This window comes from Nelusetta ayraudi, unplaced genomic scaffold, assembly GCF_046127955.1.
Source record: "Nelusetta ayraudi isolate G7.1 ecotype Tasmania unplaced genomic scaffold, CSIRO-AGI_Nayr_v1 ptg000017l, whole genome shotgun sequence".
Taxonomy (NCBI): domain Eukaryota; kingdom Metazoa; phylum Chordata; class Actinopteri; order Tetraodontiformes; family Monacanthidae; genus Nelusetta; species Nelusetta ayraudi.
In genome coordinates, this window is record NW_027466067.1 from 10,702,252 (window position 1) to 10,722,500 (window position 20,249).

Here is a 20,249-nt window from a genome sequence, read left to right on the forward strand (position 1 = left end):
TTAGCTGTGTGCGGCAGCGGCTGTTACAACAGCGCAAACATTCACAAGTTGTCATTGTACTCCTGAAAACCTATAGCGGGGACCTCTGCACCGCACCGGTCAGGTGTTTGGGTTTGAGCCGACTACACACTGAGCGCTGAGTGGACAATCCAATTATGGCGAGCATCGCGTCATGTAGACACGACCCTCCACCACCCCCCTGCCACCCCACAAGACCTTGGTGTTGTTGTGTTGTGTTAAAGCTGCGTGTGCACTGTCCTGTCCAGACCGTGGCTGCACTGCCACCTCCTGCTGAGCTCAGCACACAGCACATTAGCACCACCGTCCTTCTGCTGCTGCTGCTGCTGATGATGATGATGCTGATGATGATGATGATAGGATTAACACTGGGTGTTTATTGCACCTGGCCACACACACGCACACACACACACACACACACACACACACACACACACACACGGCTAAATATTCTCTTGATGGACAAGGGGGGGGGGGGGGTGGCTAGTGCTTTAGCAAAAACGCAGATTGGATTATTTTTTGCAATTTTCATATATATTTATATCTGCATATATATTTCTAGGGCCGTTGTGCGTCACTAAATGCATATTTTAAACGAATTGCGCGTGTGCTTTGTGCGATTCAACGCAACGCCGCCGCCTGAGGAAATGAGGGGAAAAACCAGAAAATGGGTTAAAAAAAAAAAAAAAAAAAAAAAAAAAAAAGCTGAGCTCCACATTCAGACGCTCAACAATTCCTGGGCTGCAGCACCCAGAAGTGAACAGCAGGCGACCCGGAAGGTTTGGAGTCGGAGTGGGAGCGAGCAGAAAGAAGACCAGAATCCGCTAGTAAACCTTCCCTCTCGGGCTGCTGCAGGTACGTCGGCCGCTCGCTCGCCCATTTATCCGCATGATGTTTATTCTGCATCTCGCTATCCTGCTTTTTTATTTATAATTTATTTATTTATTTATTTATATATATTTTAAAAAAGGGCTGCTTCTGCTCGACCGCCGTTTTCTGTTCAAGCCGTGCAGGGGAAGACGAAGGGGGAAAAAGTTCAATAGCAAGAAAAAAAAAAAAAAAAAAAAAAAAAAAAGAGGAGAAAAAAAAACGCATTTTGCAGCGCGGACATGACAGCAGCGCCTGCTGGAAAAGAGGAGCTCCGCTCGGGCGCGCCGATGCTAACACGCCCGCCGACATTTGGATTTACGGCTCGGTCGCTGCAGCGGCGCTTTTTCATGCGAATGCGTGATGATTGTTGTAGGAAGTGTCGGGCGTTTTTTCTTTTTTTTGCCCTTCCCTCCTTCCTTCGCCCCTCTCTCTCTCTCTCTCCTCTCTCCCTCTCTCTCCTCTCCTCTCCTCTCCTCTCTCTCTCCGTCTTAAGCCGGGCTATTCAAACCAGCAAATCAAAGTAAACAATCGTTCGCACGCTTAAATGCAAACACGGCGCATCCCGAACGCGTTGGCCGTGCGCCTCCTCCAACCACCTGGAGAAGGCTCTCCGCTTAGAATATTCCCCATCTGCAGAATATGGCGTCCGGTGCTTATAAAAATAAGACGGGGCTGCCATTTTTGTTTTCCTTTTGTCTGATTTTTTCTTTTTTTAATAAACTGTCTGAGAATGTGGGTGAGGCGGCAGGCAGGCAGGCAGGCAGCAGAGCAGCGATGGGGCCGCCGAGGAGCCTCGGCGGAGGAGATTCTACCCCGTAAAGCCGCCCGGGGCTTCGCCTTGTGCACAATTAACGGGGCCTGTTATATATGTTTTTGACTAGATTCCAGCGTGGCTCGAAAGCGTGAAAGTTAGAACACCCCCCCCCCCCAAGTCAAAAGTTTCACCACGGAGACGAGCCTATCTTTCTTTCTGGCAGCCTCGCGCTTTGGATGCTCCAATAGTATAGATTCTAACATGATCAAAAAAAAGCAACTCTTAAATGTTTTAAATATATTAAATGCAATCAGTCTTAACATTCCTCTGGTAACCTGACTAATTATCCCTTTTATACATGGGTAGAAAGGGGATGTTCTCTAAAAATGTAGTCATTTTAAATTATTCATTATTATTATTATTATCCTGGATGACAATCATGCACAGAGGGAAAAGGGCCATGGTGGTCTATTTGTCAGAAATCCCCATGACTTGTACAAGCACCTTATTCGCAAACAAAGATCAATGGTTAAGTTAAGTTTTATCAGGATCCACATTAGCATATCAAAACCAGCTGTGGTCCTCATTTGTGTTTGGTCACATTGTTAATAATGGAAGGTACAACATCTGGGTTTCTTCTTAGATAAATCCCCCTTTAATGTAGTTACGTAGGGGGAAATAATTATAAAAATACAGTTTGTCGTTTGGAGTATTAGGCATCTTCTGTCAGTGCTCAAACATTCTAATGAATATAAATCATAGATTTGGTTTATAACAGTTATTTGCAGCATATTAAAGGCCCAATGGGTGAGATTTAGTAACATCTAGAGGTAGTAATGCATATTGCACATTAGTTATCAAGAGCTATTAAAGCTGAAACGTCTGACCCACCCTGCAGAAAACAGGTGACCTGGCTGTTATACCACAAACATTTATCTTTCATCAGCAGATTCCATATGAGGAATTTGTAGATGCCACTCTGATCTTTTCTGATGTGCCACTTAATCTCACATCTTTCCTATACCAGAAAAAATCATACAGATCCAGACACGTACATGGTGGCACAATATAGTCAGTGAGCCTGCTCTTCATGGAAAATATAAGTGTTTGTAAAAACTACAGCAATTATTTAATTTATGACGGATATAAGAACATATCGTATTTTCTATTTTATTTCAGGCATATTTCTTTGTAAATGTGGTGCAGTGGCCCTTTAAAAAAGGGGAAGGGGTTTTCTGTTTTCATCACTAAAGGTTTGTCACTTAATATTTTTAATAATATTATTTGACACCTCTGTCTTGAATGGACACGTTTCTGTAAGCTGTCACACGCACATTATTTTTTTTATTGATAGCAAAGTCGTCCTCTGTCGCTCAATAAAAGTATTTTTTTCTTAGATCTTTTATACTGTGAGATTCTGTTGAATTTCTGTCCAGTCACATGTTTTGTATTAATACATTATCAACAGAAATGGATGTAATGATCTACCAGGTTCCTCCAGGTGATTGGATGTAAACAACCTTTCACCCCGTTTGTTATTGTAGCTGGAGCTGTTCGTCATGTAGTCATGAACCCTCCCTCACTGATCGACCCATTGCGGTAAATAGTAGCATCTAGTGGTCAGGAAGCATATTGCAAACAATGTTCATGCCTGTTCCCTGAAGTCCCATTTCGTTGATGCGAGTCAAATTATGAATCATAGTCAAGGGCCTTTTGGCTCTGCTCAGATTATCTCTTCTATGTGGATTGAAAACGGTAGCCTTGTTTCAAGGCTACTGTTACATTGTGGTACAATATGGCCACCTCTCAACTTTGTCAAAGTAAAAAAAAATATTTTTGTTCAAAACTTAATGCCAATATATGTGTTTTTCAATAATGTGCATTGGCCAATAATGAACCCTTTACTGCTTATTATAAAAACAACATTTTATTGCATCTTTTCAGTGCAGTTATATATTGGTAGCGAACCTTGTTACAATCCTCAGATGCAACTTTGTTATATATATATATATGTATATATATATATATATATATATATATATATACACACATACATATATATATATATGTGTGTGTGTGTGTGTGTATATATATGTATATATATATATATATATATATATATATATATATATATATATACATATATATATATATATATATATATATATATATATATATATACATTTAATTTTTTTATAAATGTCAGAGAAAGACCGAGAGGTGCTTAAACATTTTCATAGATAACTGCAAGGCTTTTCTTTAATCTGAGCTGTTAAATCATGAAAATGCCTTCGGTATTAATGAAAACAATTTAGATGTCAAAATGTTAACTGGCTTAAACGTTGCATCAAATAAATAATAAGATATTATTTACAGTATATTAATTTATGCCAATTATATATACCCATTCACAGGCTTCTGTGTGTTACTTAGACATTTTTTAATAGAAATAATGGCTTTCCTTTTCTTTTTTCCTTTCTCAGGCATTATCACTTAGAATCTCAAAAGAGCAGGAAACTAAGTGGGCTATGAATACTTTTCTCCTTCAAGTGTGTCCTTTCAGAAAGTGACACAAAAATGCAGAGCAGCGCTCAAAGTCTGCTTTTTTTTTTTTTTTTTTTTTTTGAGACAGAATGCCTCCAAGAAGAGAAACCAATCCCCCTGGCATCATTAGTGAAGTATTTTGTGTGGTTCTGAGTGCGCTCATACCCCGAGATGTATCGTTTTTCTTTCTCTTGGCTCGCAGATGTGGACTGTGTTATGCTTCGGCTAAGCCAAACAGACCCAGGAACGGTGGAGTGTGCCAAAACACGCAACGTAAAATGTTTTGAAAAGGAACTTCACACAAGGTCGGGACGAGAAGCTATGGAAAAACGTGAAGCGGCGGGCCTCAAAACTGCAGAGAGAGCCCCCGTCTGTGTGAGAAACGGCTGTGAAGGAGCTTCCTGTTCAGAGTCTCCTATTCAAATTGTCTTTTGCTTTTGCAGATGCAGAAGAAGACGCAATAACAGGCTGTCACTTACAGAGCAGTGCGCAGCATCCTCGCCTCCGAAAGCCCGTGTTCATTTGATTCATTCGTTGTCAGCGGCTGCACTGCTGAGGTCTTTGCTCGCTCCTCCTTTTGTGGTGGTGGGGGCCCTTTTGTCAAGCAGAGCAGACTAGGGCAGAGCCCATCACTTTCAACGGTTCTGTTTTCTCTGATAACCCTTTTAGGAGAGTGCTCTGGCCTGCTGCTTCCATCCACAAGGCCTATCTCTCCTGCTGCATGCACGTTGCGCAAAGTCGTAGTTAGAGATGTTGCGAAACATCTCTGAAAGTATTCCCCCAACATAGTTTTCAGCCTGGAGGAACCTTCTGCAAGCACTAGATTCCCACAGGACCAGGGAACAAACACTACTATAACTATTTTTATTTATTTATTTTTATACTCAATTTGTGCAACAAGGTGCGAGCCTGATAATCTGGCCCATCGGTTGGAAAATTTCCTGAAGCCTTTGGATTTATTCCATACTGGGTGAAGGTCCCACTGAAAGCATTTAGGTGATGGGGCGAGAAACCTTGGAAGCTGATTGGTTGACTCTGCTGTTTCGTACACCAGTTGCATATTTCTGCTGCCAGTGGAGGCAGTTAAGTACAACTTGAGGCTCCCAGTGTTTACCTGAACTGACACCACAACCACGTGTGTGCATGTATGTGTATATGTGTGTACAAATGTACATATGAGCATATATTTACATTTAAATATACAAATACATATGTATCTGTATGTATATACTGTGCACACAAGCACACAATTCTGTGGTTTTTAGGGGGACTAAAGGGAAGCTGATTGGTTGTAGAGAGCAGTTTAGGTGGACAAGGCGACATGACTGCTGTAACGCAGGACTCAGTGGCGTCAGTAGTACTGACGGTGGCGCTGCACATCTGTAGTCAGTGAGGAAACTCGTTAAATTGAAGACCAGTACGAACATTACACCGGTGTTGCAAACAATGTTCCAGTGGTTCTGTTATTGTGCGATGAAAGAGGTTAACCGGAAGTTAAACACGCTGAAAAGACTCATATCGCCCCCTAGTGTTGGGGAGAAGGACGCGTTCCCGTCAATAATTCGATTTTCTCAGCTGCGTGGATACGGGGACAAGGAGCGAAGTCCGATTAGACGAGAAACCCGAAGTGTTGAGTGTTGAAAACTCAGTGATGCATCTGCCGCGCAAAAAGTTTGCACACCAGGTGCATGCAAGTTAGCCTCAGGGACGGTAGGACTGCAGTCAGCAGAGGGAGCTTCTCTAAGTCTCATGCATTTCCCCCTCCAACAACGTCCCTCTGAGTGGGAACACAAATAAATCCCTCCGCTATTTAGCCATTGACGAGCCGCTACGAGTGGAGATTCGGCGGTTTGAGTCCACTTCACAGACATGCACGCGGCAAAAATAAATAAATATCGACCACTGTTTCGCTGACGGGCAAACAGGAGAAGCTGTGTTCACTTTTGTGTTTTTATTTCAGGATGGCTGAGCCTCGCTTCAACAATGCCTATTTTTGGCCCCCACCTCCCGCTATGCCTGGCCAGGTGAGTGGCTGGATTTCACTCTTCTTAAGTCACACTCTAGTACTTGTGCCATATGTTTGACCTGTGATTGATGTTATTTTGATAAAAACATAAGTTGACCTTTTATCAAGCCCCGCCCATTTGTTACTGTTCTTATGCCTGTCAAGGCATTTTAAGGAGGGGCTTAATAAAGTGTCATTTAAATACATCGTTTTTTGAAGTTTTATTTTTCACGGGTACCTCAGTTAAGATAATAATTACGTCAATTCACAACAATTAGAAATGTCTTTGCAGAAAATCCTATGAAAATGTCCTACTTTGTAAGATTTTTATAAATGTGTCCTTTATTTGCATGTGAAACTAAGCATCTCAGTACCCTTGTCACAGTTAGAGCGAACAAGACATAGCCACCTAGCGCTGTTTTAAAATTCCTGCAAGTCTGAAGTTAAAGCAGTTGAATAGATGGTTATCGTGGAAACTAGTCTGTTAATCACCCTTACTTCAAGTTGTTTTCATGTAATTAAGCTTTTATCTGTCAACGCTAGACAAACGTTTCATATCCTTATATATTTTTTTCCGTAGCACATCCCCCCCCCCAAAAAAAAAGCCTTAAAATGATTCAAAATCAGAGAGAGGATGTTGTTGGTTCCAAAAGTCAATCATGGCCGCCAAGTGGTTTTGGTCAGCCCACAGCGGGAACCATCGCCTCCTCCAGTGACGCTGACTGAACTGATGGCTGTTCTCTTGTCACAAATGTTGTTTTCTGGCTGTCAGCTGGATAACCTAGTCTTGATCAATAAAATCAAGGAGCAGCTGATGGCAGAGAAGATCCGGCCTCCCCACCTGCCCACTGCCTCAGCCCCTTCCCAGCAGCCCCTGCTGGCTCCGTCCAGCCACGCCGACGGTATCCAGCATGGGATGTCCAAAGGCCAGCAGATGCCGGTGCTCCACAGCCACAGTCCATCTCAGCCCGACGTGGCCGTGCACCCGCGCTCTGCCTCCAGCTCCGTCACAGGTACTCTGACTCTGACAACTTTTTTTGTTTACCATTAATGAAAAAAATACATTTGCAAAAATGAAAAAAGTGGTGACAGCACAATCTGGGCTGAACTGACTTGCATGAGCCTCTCGATCATTTTTAACATTTTTGGTACTCACAAATCTGTAATGTATTTTATTTTCAACAGCAGCACAACCAGACTGTGATCAGTAATAGTTGTGACCACTGAGCCATGATTGGATGTTTACCCTTCAAATAACAATAACCATTGTCATTTACTACATGTTTAAAATGCACTGCACAGTGAACCCAATGCTGAGGTGTTCTAAAATAATTTCCTTCTAAAATAGCATCCACTGTATTCAACTACACATCAGCAAAGTTCAAATAGTTCCACTTCAAGAGATAACAACTATAACAAATAATAAACACAAAAGTCTTAAGCATTTTTTTCTGATGCAAGAAGTTACAGATGTAGGGGGTCAAAAATAAAAAGTCATTAGAAATATAAATACTCAAATAAAGTAGATACCTGAAAGATCGACTTATTTAAGTATAGTAATAATAAAGTATTTGTACTTTGTTACTTGTCACAAGTTGTCATATAGCCCTTCACATTTAGATCCGGTTAAGACCACACTCTTATAAAGGGCCAAAACCTGACCTTTAGGATAAATCCCCTAAAGAGCATTTGAAATTCAAGTCATATAAATGTGAGGAAGACACCAACTTCCTCTTCCTCTCGACTTCTCAATAACAGTGGACAGACTTAATTCCTTTGTTCAGCTATATCTGGCCAGCCATGCAAGAATTCAAAGGATGTAAGATGGTCTTAAAGTTACGTACTTTGAGTAGACTTATATATGGTGGCAAAGTTGTAAACAAAGTTGTAGTCTCAACTTCTCCATTTTTTTTTTTATTTGATGAAAAAAATTGAGCAGTTTTAGGCGGAGATTGTTCAGAATATTACAGTATGATCATGACACACAAAATAGTTCAATCAATGATAATCCAAAACGACCAGCAGGTGGCGACGCTAGAGAGGCTCATATTCCCTCCTACACTCAATTAGCTGCATTATAGTTAAAAGCAAAAATAGCGTATTGGGTTCTTGTGATTTTCTGGGTTTTTATATTTTATGTGTTGGTGTAAAAATGCTGCAATAGTTGATACACACTGAACAACACTGTACACTCAGTCAATTATTAGAAATTTAATGAAAGTTTAGTATAAGTTTAAGTGTCTTGATGTCTTTCTGAGTGACAGAATGGCTTAAGGAAACATATGTATTTGCTTTGAAAGTCTCCACCGATAAGTAGTCATTATTTTTGGGCTGTTGTTCATGGGGTGCAACATGTTTCCCTCCTCTTTCTAGTTCCTCTCATCTCATGTCCCATCAGCTGTTTGACAAGAGAAACTTTGAAAGAGAATATTTAGAGAGGTGCATGTATTTTGGCAACAATTTGTGCCCCCAAATAAACGTTTCTGTTCGGGTCTTCATATCGTATTGTATTCATATGTCATATCAGGGTCTAGAAGAGCCTGATCAAGTACGGGCTGAAATAAATCTCATGTCAAAAGTGGTTTTTAAGTCCACCCGGGATGACGTGTGTATTTTGTAAGTGCTACCAGGTCGCATTCTGGGGGATGTGAATTTAAATCTGGACGACAAGGCCGCCATCAAAGCCCGAGGACTCTGGGAAGACTGGCACCTGCGTCAGCTGATCGACCACCCTTCCAGGTCCAACCACGTCTCCGGTGAGTGCGGTGCGAGCAAGGCAGCGACGGCGAAAACAAGTGGAAGTGAAGAGTGAAAGTCGAAAAGTTTTCCCCAGTGACGTGTGGGCAACATTCGTCACCAGCGCTAGGAATAACTGGAGGAAGTGGGTTGTCTCTGTGTTGGATTAATATTTGTGTGGGAAAGAGAGTGGTGTTTGGGTGGAGAGGGGAGGGGGTGGAAAATTCCAGTCATATGACAGTTCGCTTACTTGTCTTCCTCAGCCGTTCCAGCTTTGGAAGCTCGCTTGTAAAAGTGCGTTTCTTGATGGTTCTCCAAGAAGAAGCGTTCAGGCTCTGACACAACTTCACTCCATTTAAACCATATTCTTCCCCTTGTTGTGTTCTCAGTCTTTTACAAATAGAGCCTCAAAATGAAATAATGCGATCATCTAGATGACCAAGAAGACGTTGCGGAAACGATACACTTCTTAGCACACATTACTTGCACTAATGCCACACTTGAATCATTCTGTAGTTTATTACTCACTCTTTGGATTTTTATTCTTTTAGATGTTTTTGTTTATGTTTATTCTTGTTTCTTCAGCTGTGGTAGTCAGAGAGCAAATAGACACGCCAAGTCAAGTTCCTAGTTTTGTGTACACACACCTTTCCCATGAAGATGAAGATGAATTCTGATTCTGATCACTCTCTTGTCCTCGTCCTCCCTCGCGCGACCCCTCAGGTGTGGCGCTGGCCTCCAGGACAGGAAACCTGAACAGCTCAGAGATCATCGCTCCCACCACGCCCGCCTCCAGCAGCCACGGCCGGCTGGGCCGGGCCCCCACGCCACACCTCATCTCCGGGCTGGCCTGCGCCCACGGCATGGTCCCTGGGAAGAACAACGGGGGCCTGGTTGGGGTCCTGGGCCCTCCACCGAAGGAAGAGCGAGGCCGTAAGAAGATCAAAGCAGAGAACGGCTCCTCTCTTCTGGTGGTGCCCTACCCGATCCTCGCCTCAGGCAACGACCAGTCCTGCGCCGTCATCACAGCCAAGCCGGGGAAAACCTACAGGTGGGGTAAAGGATGCGTTGTCACACAGCTGCTGTCACAAGGTGGTTTTCTGTTGGCAGGCACACAGTGGAGTTTAAAGGTTTAGTACGTAATAGTTGGAGATTTTGAAGAAGAAACCACATCAAGTGGTCGTGGCATTTTAGATGCCACGACCACTTGATCGTGGTTAACTACAGTGGCTCCCAAACCTGGATACCTTGTCCACTTTCTTCTTCGTTGGTTTATATGAAGACGCGTTCACACTTACGAAACACGCTGTCAGGCAGGTTGAAGTGTCCACACCAGGCTTCCTTAAGAATTTGATGGTGCAAGATGGCACCTAACTGGGAACAAGACTTTTGCTCTATGTACAGTTCATTCTTATACATACATCAGAATCGTTGTAAGGATAGGAAAAATAAATTACTTTTATTGTCCTGCTATAATGCACTTCTATTCATGTATTCATGGGCAATATGTTAAGTTTTTACCAATATGTCTCCGAGTTAACCCAAGTGTTTCCAATGACAGTGATGTCAACTCAGTTCAGTTTGTTCTAGATGTAAAGGCTCCCCCACACTTACACCAAAATGTATATTTTTTAATTGCAGCTGTAGCTACAGGCGGTTTGTGTGTGAATGGGCACATGATGAACAGCAGTTCACTGACATGAATGAATGACCCTCGGGGGACAACAGATGCAAATGAGCCTCTTGATAAATCTGCCTATTTGCATGGATGCAAAACCTTAAAGGTATGTCGATGGGTAGAGTGCCTGAGGACAAACAAATCTACAAAACACACATATAAGTAATCTAACCTAAAAACATGCAGCCCAGCACCGGTTGAGGCACAAAACCATTTGTGATACCTGAATATGAAAGACTGTATTTTTTAAGAGGACATGTTTGAAGAAGTCATTTTTATCCTTCATAATATTATCTGTTTTTTACCCAATAAATCTCTCCCCGTTTTTGTTTTTTTCTCATAACCATAACAGCCAAGTCTGGTCAAATCAACTGATGACATTTCAAGTCCTGTTAAAAAATTTCCACTGGAGCACTAAAGTATTTCACATGCAAGTGATGGAACCCTAGTCGAGTAAGGACTGTCCACTAATGTGCACAGTCTGGTTTAAACCACTAGGGGTCTCTCAACAAAAACGAGTAGGCTGTGTTGCTGCCCACGTTCAACTGTCTGCACAGTCATGCTCTTCCTTATTTTATTATATATATATATATATATATATATTTTTTTTTAAATGGTGCGTGAAGCTCTAGTGTTCTTTATTTTTATTTATTATTATTATTATAATTATTATTATTATTATTATTATTATTATTATTATAACGTTCTTGAAATATGTTCAGCGTGTGTTACTGTTTATTGAGGTCTGTGTTAAGGTCCCTTTAAGGAGGTTGCGGGTAGGGGGGTTCCTGGGAAAAGGGTTGGAGGGAGGTCGAGAGGAAGTTGAGTGAGGGACATGTCTTGTCTCCGGTTCCGATTGTGGGGTTAACCAAGTAAAGACCACATTATCGAGGCTGTTCGGAACTACAATAAAGCCAGCTGACAAACCCGCACTAACGCCTGGTTATTGACGAACACTACAACGTCACATAATTGTAATAAAGAACACTAGAGCTTCACGTACCTTTTTTTTCTTTTCTTTTTTTTTTTTTTTTCTTTATAAATACTGTGACGTTTTAGTATTCGTCAAGAACCAGGCGTTGTTGTGGGTTTGACAGCTGCTTTATTGTAGCTCCGAACTTGATTAACCCAAACAATCCGAACCGGAGACAAGACATGTCCCTCGCTCAACTTCCTCGAGAACTCCCTCCAACCCGTGTGCCCGCTCCTTTACCCAGGAACCCCCCCTGCACCTCCTTAAAGGGACCTTTCACAGACCCCAATGACAGTAACACATGCTGACACACTTCAAGAACATTACAATACCTTATATCTAACAATGATCAAAATTGCCTAGAGCTGCTCCACGAGAGTAAGAGAATAAAAAAGACCCTAAACTGGTAGAATACGGGATCTTTATATGGGGGGGAATGCGGAGGAGCATGACTGTGCAGACATTTGAACAACACAGCCTACTTGTTTACTACATGTTTAGAGGCTAGGCACATTAGTGGACAGTCCTTATTCGACTAGGGTTGCAAGGTTCACATAATGGCAGATAATATGAGTGTCCTAAAAGGTTATGGCTTTGATTCAGAGAGACTGAGGTTTGAAGTCCATGCCCTACATTCAAACCCGAGCTTGCAGGGCAACAGAGGAAAGCTGTGTGATTTCTTGCTTGAAAGAGACGGTTAGTTGGTAAAACAGGGTGATGGGTCATTTTCTTGAAAGGAATTGAGGGTTGAATTTCCGTAAAAGTAAACAAATGCATTTTATGATGTAGGCCAAAAATGAGCTTCTCCTCCTTGAAGCCGCCACTGATTTGAAAGCATGTATGGGGACTTTTGGTGTAGTGGGACTTTTCGTCTTGAGGCTACTTGGAATGTTGAACCGCTGTCTCCCCACCGCTTACTCCGTGTTATGCCTGTGTTTTGTGTCTGTCATTCGCCGTGTCTAGCCTTTGGTCTCTGCTCTGTTTGCCTTTCGTGCGCTTCAGCAATCACCGCCAGACAGGTGACTCCGGTTTTCAAAATAAGGCAATTTGCAGTGTAGCGTCACATTGCATGATAAACACCATGCTTTGTGATAAACATTTATTACCACAATTTATTATGTGGCATTAGGGTGCGCTGCGCGATAAACATTTATGACCAGAATTTATTATGTGGAGTGAAGGTGCGCCACGATCAGTGAGGTTGTAGCTAAAATCTTGATGATGATGATGATAATGATGATGATGACGAAATGGCACAGTCCAATATACAAATGCTTAACAAATCTTGCAACAATATATTTGTTGTAATTGCTACTGCAACAAAAGATCATCAGTAGAGTAAAATTAACACGTCTCACAACCAGTGGAGGGTGGTCAGGGCCAGCTAGGACTTCTCTGGTGGCCTGAACTTACTGAGTAAAATTTTCAGTTAATTTTAGTGTTCTTTTCATGTTGCATAGTAAAGCGTAAAGCTCTCAGGAGTGTGGTTTTGGTGGAATTCTTAATTAAAACTTTGTTGCGCTGCATTTGTGTAGACTGCAGTTTTCAAAGTGTTAATGTGTTACAGAATGCTTAACGGTTGGAAGTACTCTAGGAATGTCGTAAAATCGCCTTTTGTTTGTTAGTTTCGGCAGTATCAGTGGCCTTAGTCCAAACCCAACTCATCTGCCATATTAGTGGCACATGCAGTGCAAAACTCACCGTGATTACATGCTAAGCTTCTCCTCCCTCTTCTGCCTGTGCGTTTCTGTTGCAGGTGTAAAGTCTGTCCGCTGACCTTCTTCTCCAAGTCCGACATGCAGATTCACTCGAAGACGCACACAGAGGCCAAGGCACACAAGTGCCCTCATTGCACCAAGTCCTTCACCAACGCCTCGTACCTGGCGCAGCACCTGCGCATCCACCTCGGCATCAAACCTTACCGCTGCTCCTACTGCGAGAAATGCTTCCGGCAGCTCTCCCACCTGCAGCAGCACACAAGGTCTGATCTTTTTTGCGCTAAGACTCGCTTAACTCGGCGTTCAGCTTCTGGTTTGCTAATCATCAAGAGCACAGCATCAGGAGGAAAACCTCTGATATTTGTAGAAATGCTGAGTATTAAACCTGAATTATCCACAGGAAAAGATGGAAAACTCTTGTTCAGAATTTTCAAATGTGCTTTTGCCAGGTACGCCTCCTTTGGAAAATAACAGAGCCACGTTCTATCCAGTGGTCAAATGAAAACGCTGCACGAGCACTCACAGGGTTCCCTCAAGCATTACTGTGCATCTTAATTGGCACATTGTGTAAAACAGCTTTATGAATCCATTAGCAGCCATATCGCTCCGATTTCAACTCTGGAAAGTCACTTATCCATCTTTCACTGTGCACTTTTGAGCCTTGCTGCTGCTGCTAGTACTAGTTGCTGCGGTCTAGGCCATTTTCCCCCAAACTATTGACAGGAAACCGCCTTGAAGTACACAAATTGTCACCTCTCACGCTAAACTCACACATCCATAAGAAAAAGCACAAACACACCCAGACACACAAATGAGTGCTGCACTCTGTGTTTGAGAAATTGGTTGCCCGATCACCTTCAAAGTTTTGCAAAAAATGCACCATCTGGGATTCGATCACTATTTCTCTTCAAGTCCAGTCTTACTGGCTTGTTAGGCTCACTCATGACATCCGATAGAGGGTTACCTTTATGTGCATTAGCGCTTGTTTGCCGACTGCTGGGTCATTCGCTCCATTGCACAGACTGAAGACAAAGACTAGAGGATTAAAGAAGAGTGTCTAAGTGCTGGTCCGCTCACATTTTCCTACAGAGGAATGAATTGCTGTGCTCACTTGGACCTTCATTGTATTAACTGTTGAGACATGCTTGCCTTTTCAGAATCCACACGGGCGATCGGCCGTACAAATGTGCCCACCCAGAATGTGAAAAGGCTTTCACTCAGCTGTCTAATCTGCAGGTAAACATTAATAACTCCACCCACCGCGCCCCCCCCCCCCCCAATACACCCACCGCGTCCCCCCCCTTTCCACAACGTTAATCATGTGCAGCGCCGATGGGTGTCAAACAAACATCTCCCTGATCAAGTGTTTTTCTCCCCCCCTCCACCCTCCAACTGCTGAAGTCTCACCAGAGGCAGCACAACAAAGACAAGCCCTTCAAATGCTCCAACTGCTACCGTGCCTACTCAGACTCTGCCTCGCTTCAGATCCACCTGTCTGTGCACGCCATCAAAAACGCCAAGGCATACTGCTGCAGCATGTGCGGCCGAGCGTACACATCGGTAAGTTCCAGACGCAGGTTGGCAGCGGCAATCCAAAGGCGAGATCACAAAACTGGCGGCCCGCCAAAGATTTAGCAGCACATGCAGAGGTGCACGGAAAATAGAACGCACTCAGATTCACATTCTTGATTACGGTGCTATATGTCGCAGGTAGATAAAACAGGTACACGACATAGTCCTGTCTACTGCACTGCTGCATGCACTCATTTGCATCTGACCTCTCACACCTGCAAATTTAGCCCCGCCACCTTGTCTCTCATGTCTTGACGCAAGTAACGTTAATGCATGTGTTGTTTTATTTTATAAATAAATATGAAAAAACTATTCACTGAATTGCACCTATCCCCTCCCGAAATAGCATCAAGACCTTATATAAGAACTAACAAAACAAAAAAATTAAAATGTGGTGCTGCCTAGGCAACCATGTAGCTCGTGCACGCCCGCAAATGTTACCTCATGTTCAGTCCAGACTTTTTTCAAAACAGCCCTGCAGTTTATCATCTAGAAAACACATTAAATCCCCAGAAAAACAGCATGTTCATTGTGGTTACCAGCCTCCTGCGAAAAATCTCATCTTAGCTTCCTCCTCGGGCCGTGCGCCTCAGTGCACGCTTGCTGAAGTGGAGCGAGTCAATGAAGTAATGCATGGACTTTTCTCATTTGCTCATTCTTCAAATGGAGTACCGATGGCCGGAATGTTTCACTGGTTTGATTTGCATAACCACAGAGGGCGCTAATTCACATCTAAAATAATCAGTGTTTTTCATTTTGAAAACCAATGTTTTTTAAAGTTCCTTTTAAATGTAGGATTTTATGGAACAGTAACATGGGTGAAGTGAATTATGTGTATGAACCTGCAAGTTTAAACTTTGTTCTCATTGCACTGTACTAAAGTGTTTTGTGTTGCTGTTATTTTTTTCAGGAGACATACCTTATGAAGCACATGTCTAAACACACAATGGTGGAACATTTGATTTCCCATCACTCCCCTCAGCACAGGACAGAGTCTCCCACCATCCCTATACGCATCTCCCTCATCTGAGTTTTCCCTCCAGCCCCATCCCTCCAGAGACTGTTCATCTGCGCACAGCCAGAGGACTTTGAACCCATTGACGGATTTGGAAAAGTGCCGGATTGCACAAGCATCTTACGGAAAGATGATCTTTTATCAAACACGTAGACCTTTCAACTATTATTAACATGGACATCCAAAGATGACATCACAGCACTTTTAGATGGTAACAGGCCTCAACCCCCCCCCCATGTGACTTCACAGGAGGAAAAAGTGCTCTGGGCAGCTACATTGGAAGTTTTTCTGTTTGAGCAGACCACACATGTCTTGCTTTTACAAGGTTCTCAGAACCTTTTTTGCTCAAGTCTTGACAAACAAAAGTTGTTTGCACCAGAAATAGTCTCCCATTAAGTCCAAGTATAAGAGAGGGCTTTTGTTTTTGTTTCGTGTAATTATTTTCAGTTTTCATTTTTTCTGTGTGTGTGCAATTCACTACCTGGTCATGTCATGCACACACATAGGCAGTTTCAGTATGCTTGTTACTTAGAGCAGCATTTGTGACTCACAATCCGATGAAAGAATTGTTTCCTTTTTTAGCCTTCAGACTCGAAGCAGTCCATTTGAAAAACTGTTTAATAAATAGAAACTGACAACATGCTGTAGTTAAAATTCAACCAGTGCACTCGGATGAGAGGCTCTGCTTTCAGTTACTCTGGCTGCTGCCACATAAACTAACGTATTAATGTTCTGGTTCGGAGCTCTAATATCTAACTGAAGCATCACAGTATTAATTTAATACTTATTTTGCCATTATTATATGAATGAACACTTTACATTTTATATGCTTCTAGGCTTCAACTGTATTTCTAACCCGAGAGTCACTCTTGAGTTACCATGTTTGATTTGTCTTTAATGTCACAGCATGATATTTACTGTAAATAAACTGTTAAATGTAAAGGCGTTTTATAATAAACAGTTCAGTCACGACGACAGCGGTATGGTTTTTAGCGACGGTGCAAACAGGGCTGGGGCATTATTTCTGAAAGTCACTGGGCATAAGGAAGGACGGGAGGGTGGAGGATGTGAAAGTGCAGTCTAGCTAACTGATGTGTCACGTGCCCAGACATCTGTGTGTGTGTGTGTGTGTGTGTGTGTATGTGTAAAGAGAGAGATATTTACTGAAAACAAGAATGCTTAGCGTGAAGTGGCGTGCCCAAGTCTTTGCGAGATGAGGTCAATGTAATTTGATGCTTTTGTGATCACGGCTTCCCGGAGCCGTGAATTGTACCCATCGCACGAAGATGTATTCCGAGGTGGCCTCGCCGCGAAAAGCTTTCAACTCTGCTCTGTCTCAGCACAGACGTGTTTGTTTGAAATGAGGCCTAAACAATCATGAGGCTCTCTTTGCACAAGCGGGTTTCCTGTGACTGAGGACAAGGCCTTTCTTTCAGAAACAAAGTTCAAAGTTCCAGTGTTGATCCCCTATCAGGGAATAACTAAATACAGGATTCATTTATTTGTTTATTTTTTGGTGAAAAAGCTGCAGCCAAAAAAACAAACAAAAAAGCAAATCCCCTGAGAAATCCTGTGAGATTAATGACAAGAAGGTCCCAACCTTGTTTATGGTATGGGCTGGGCTGAAAAAAGTTGGATGGAAAGGACACAAATAGTCACCACCTTAGAGAAAATTTGTCCTGCGCCGCAGCTGGTGAACTGGCTTTGAGGTCATTCACCAGCTGGTCAAAGCAGAAGCAGCAGCAGCAGCATTCCATGCAGCGTCTCTGACGCATTGGGACTGGTTCCCATGGCCGGGTAAACAAATACTGTATGATAGTGGCACTGCAAAATTGGGTTCAGTAAATACGGACTAAGAGAATCCTGTTGTTCTGCGGTCCAGACAGAGACCACATCCTGTTTTGTTGGTAATGGACTCATGCTAATCAGGTGTGCGTTTCACGATGCACTTAGAAGGTTTCCATTGCCGAGGGTTAATCTTTTGCCGTCCTTTAACCATTTCAGGGTCCAACCGCTCAACCAACAGCGCCTCATCATCCAGCCTTTCCTACATGGAGATCGGAAGACAAAACAAACTACAAAGCCCCTTGTCCCCAATTGCTTACAGCTTCACTGATATTTTTAGATGGCCCCACAGTTCAAACAGAGAGCAGCTCCACATGAATCAAATGATGACAGCACATGGCTACCAGGCAGGATTCTCATATTTCTGTTTCCATGCAATTCGGGAAGCAGTGCCACAGTTTAATTTGTTAATGGTACCATTAGAAAGCTATTTGTGTTTTTTGGTTTTGCCCCCCCCCCCCCCGGAGTAAATGTGATTACGCTCCGGCCTTCTAACTCACAAAGACCCAATGATTTGTCTGACATAAGTAAGTAATAAGTACCAAAACTTCATGAAAGGCTGCTGTGGACCATCTGGGATGTCATCTTAAAATAAAACCTTGTTTGTTTTGTTTTGTTCATTTAATCTTATTAAAGAGGCGGATACTGATAACATTGGAGGCTGGTTGGGGAGAGGCTATTGCATGACGTTCCTAGTGAGCTGTCTGGAAACAAAAAGTTGCAGCCCTTGTGCCCTGCTAGATTGGCTGGCTGATGTGGAAATGATACCAAACCTCAGGAGGGTTTCTGTATGCGTAATGAGCAGGTATGTGCGACTCAAAACAGAAGTTTTATAGTGAAAGGGGGGTGATGAAAACAAAGATAGGCTTGCGCTTTAAAATATTAGGAACCTATACAAACGAGTGGAGGCTTGTGCGCTTACACACAAGCGTTGCTTACGCACTCATTCCACCGAAATCGGTATTTTTTGGGGGTATCGACTGAACCAGGTCGGTACTAACCAGTATCGATTCACTTGAAAACGAACGGTACCACGTTTTCGATACCTTTGAACGCACATTCACAGAGCATGCGTAAATTACGGGGAGCTCTTGAACGCACCATCACACTTGCACCCATGGACAAGAAAACACACACACACAGCATGGCCAGCCGTAAGCGTTCCAAAGTTTTGTTATATTTCACCATCATAGACCGAGACATCGTTGCAACCTTTGCGACAGCATGAAGAGAGCTCCCAAAGGAAACACTTCGAATTATAGGAAGCGCCTCATCAAGCACAATATATATTTAAACGCAGAAGACTGTGAAGTGTTTGATAGTTTGAGGATGAACCTCCTCTCAGTCATCAACTGAGGACGACTCTGCAAGTGTTTTCACATCGAGTGAAGTTTTTGCTTCAGCATCGTCAGGTAACTAACATTATTTAATCTGCTAACGTGAGCATTCTCTTTGTTAGATAGTTACCACTTACCAGCATTGGCTAGTTCATTCCAAACGGGGCTACTGTAGTTATGCTCCTAAACCTAATATGCTAAGCTGCTGGCTGGGATAGATTTAGCTTAGCTTGCTAGGAGCCCCGTTTAGAAAGAGGAGCTAAACATAACTATCAATGTTGTAATATATTTTCACCAGCTCTTGTGTTGTTCATTATTACAAACTAGGGTCATCTTAATTCATACTTTTCAACACTATGACTCCTGCTTCCGTTTCTAGGTCATTTCTAGAGAAATGGACTGTCAGGTGGATGGCTGGGGTAATGTACAGTTAATTTTCCATAACCCAAAACAGAACAATCATTAAGAATGTGTAAAAAAAAAAAAAAAAAATGTTTTAAAGAAGAAGAAGAAGAAAAAAAAAAGTGCACCTGTGCTGTTCTGCCTGTTTGGAAGGGGAGGGGATTAGGCAAGGCATGTTCTGTTTTTAATAAAGAACTGTTGAAATTAAGAAGTTTGAGGTGTTTTCACTTATTCTTTCAACTTAAAAAAAAAAAGTATTGAAATAGGTATCGTTTGGTGCCGAGTATCGATTCCCAGGTATCGAAAAAAGTATTGTATCGATTCAAAGGTGAAAGGTACCCAACCCTAGTAGCATCAGTGATAATTGCCACTGTCAAGGTTGGCTTTGTAAAAACTCACTCAACAATATGTGGCGGCACGAGGGCTGGGGTCTATTTATGGGAGATAAATTACTTGTGGTCGACAACGCAACCTTGGGTTAGGGCCCAAGGACCTGTACTACAATTAGAAATTGTGCAGGTTTACCAGCTTCTGGGAGGCAAGGAGAAAGTGTTCAGTTATATTACAAAATGTATTATTTTTTTTATTTTTCACAAAAAATAAGAAATTCTTCTGGAGACAAACAGGACACTGCTTAAAACAAACAAAGATGGAACCCGGCTCAAAAGAAACAAACAGACTGAGGTTCACTGGTTGGAGAGAAAAATGGCCCCGGGGGTGGTGATGCCCAAGAAAACAAAGAACACAAACACCCCAAATCCACTACAAAACCTAAACTAAGG

The 20,249-nt window shown here is 42.6% G+C and overlaps 1 protein-coding gene across 3 annotated transcripts; it reads left to right on the forward strand.

Annotated features, from left to right (window-relative positions):
- Window positions 1-737: 737 nt before the first annotated feature.
- On the forward strand, window positions 738-16,855 carry znf362a (zinc finger protein 362a). 3 transcript variants are annotated; one of them, XM_076025411.1, is made up of 9 exons: window positions 738-873; window positions 6,147-6,210; window positions 6,964-7,204; window positions 8,813-8,947; window positions 9,651-9,978; window positions 13,335-13,559; window positions 14,454-14,532; window positions 14,698-14,856; window positions 15,779-16,855. In XM_076025411.1, exons 2-9 carry the CDS (start codon window positions 6,148-6,150, stop codon window positions 15,896-15,898), a joined length of 1,350 nt encoding a protein of 449 aa, XP_075881526.1. In that variant the 5' UTR covers window positions 738-873; window position 6,147; the 3' UTR covers window positions 15,899-16,855. The 3 variants fall into 3 exon arrangements, with proteins under 3 accessions (XP_075881526.1, XP_075881527.1, XP_075881528.1); XM_076025412.1 differs by having other exon boundaries at window positions 8,822-8,947; XM_076025413.1 differs by having other exon boundaries at window positions 6,997-7,204.
- Window positions 16,856-20,249: the final 3,394 nt, after the last annotated feature.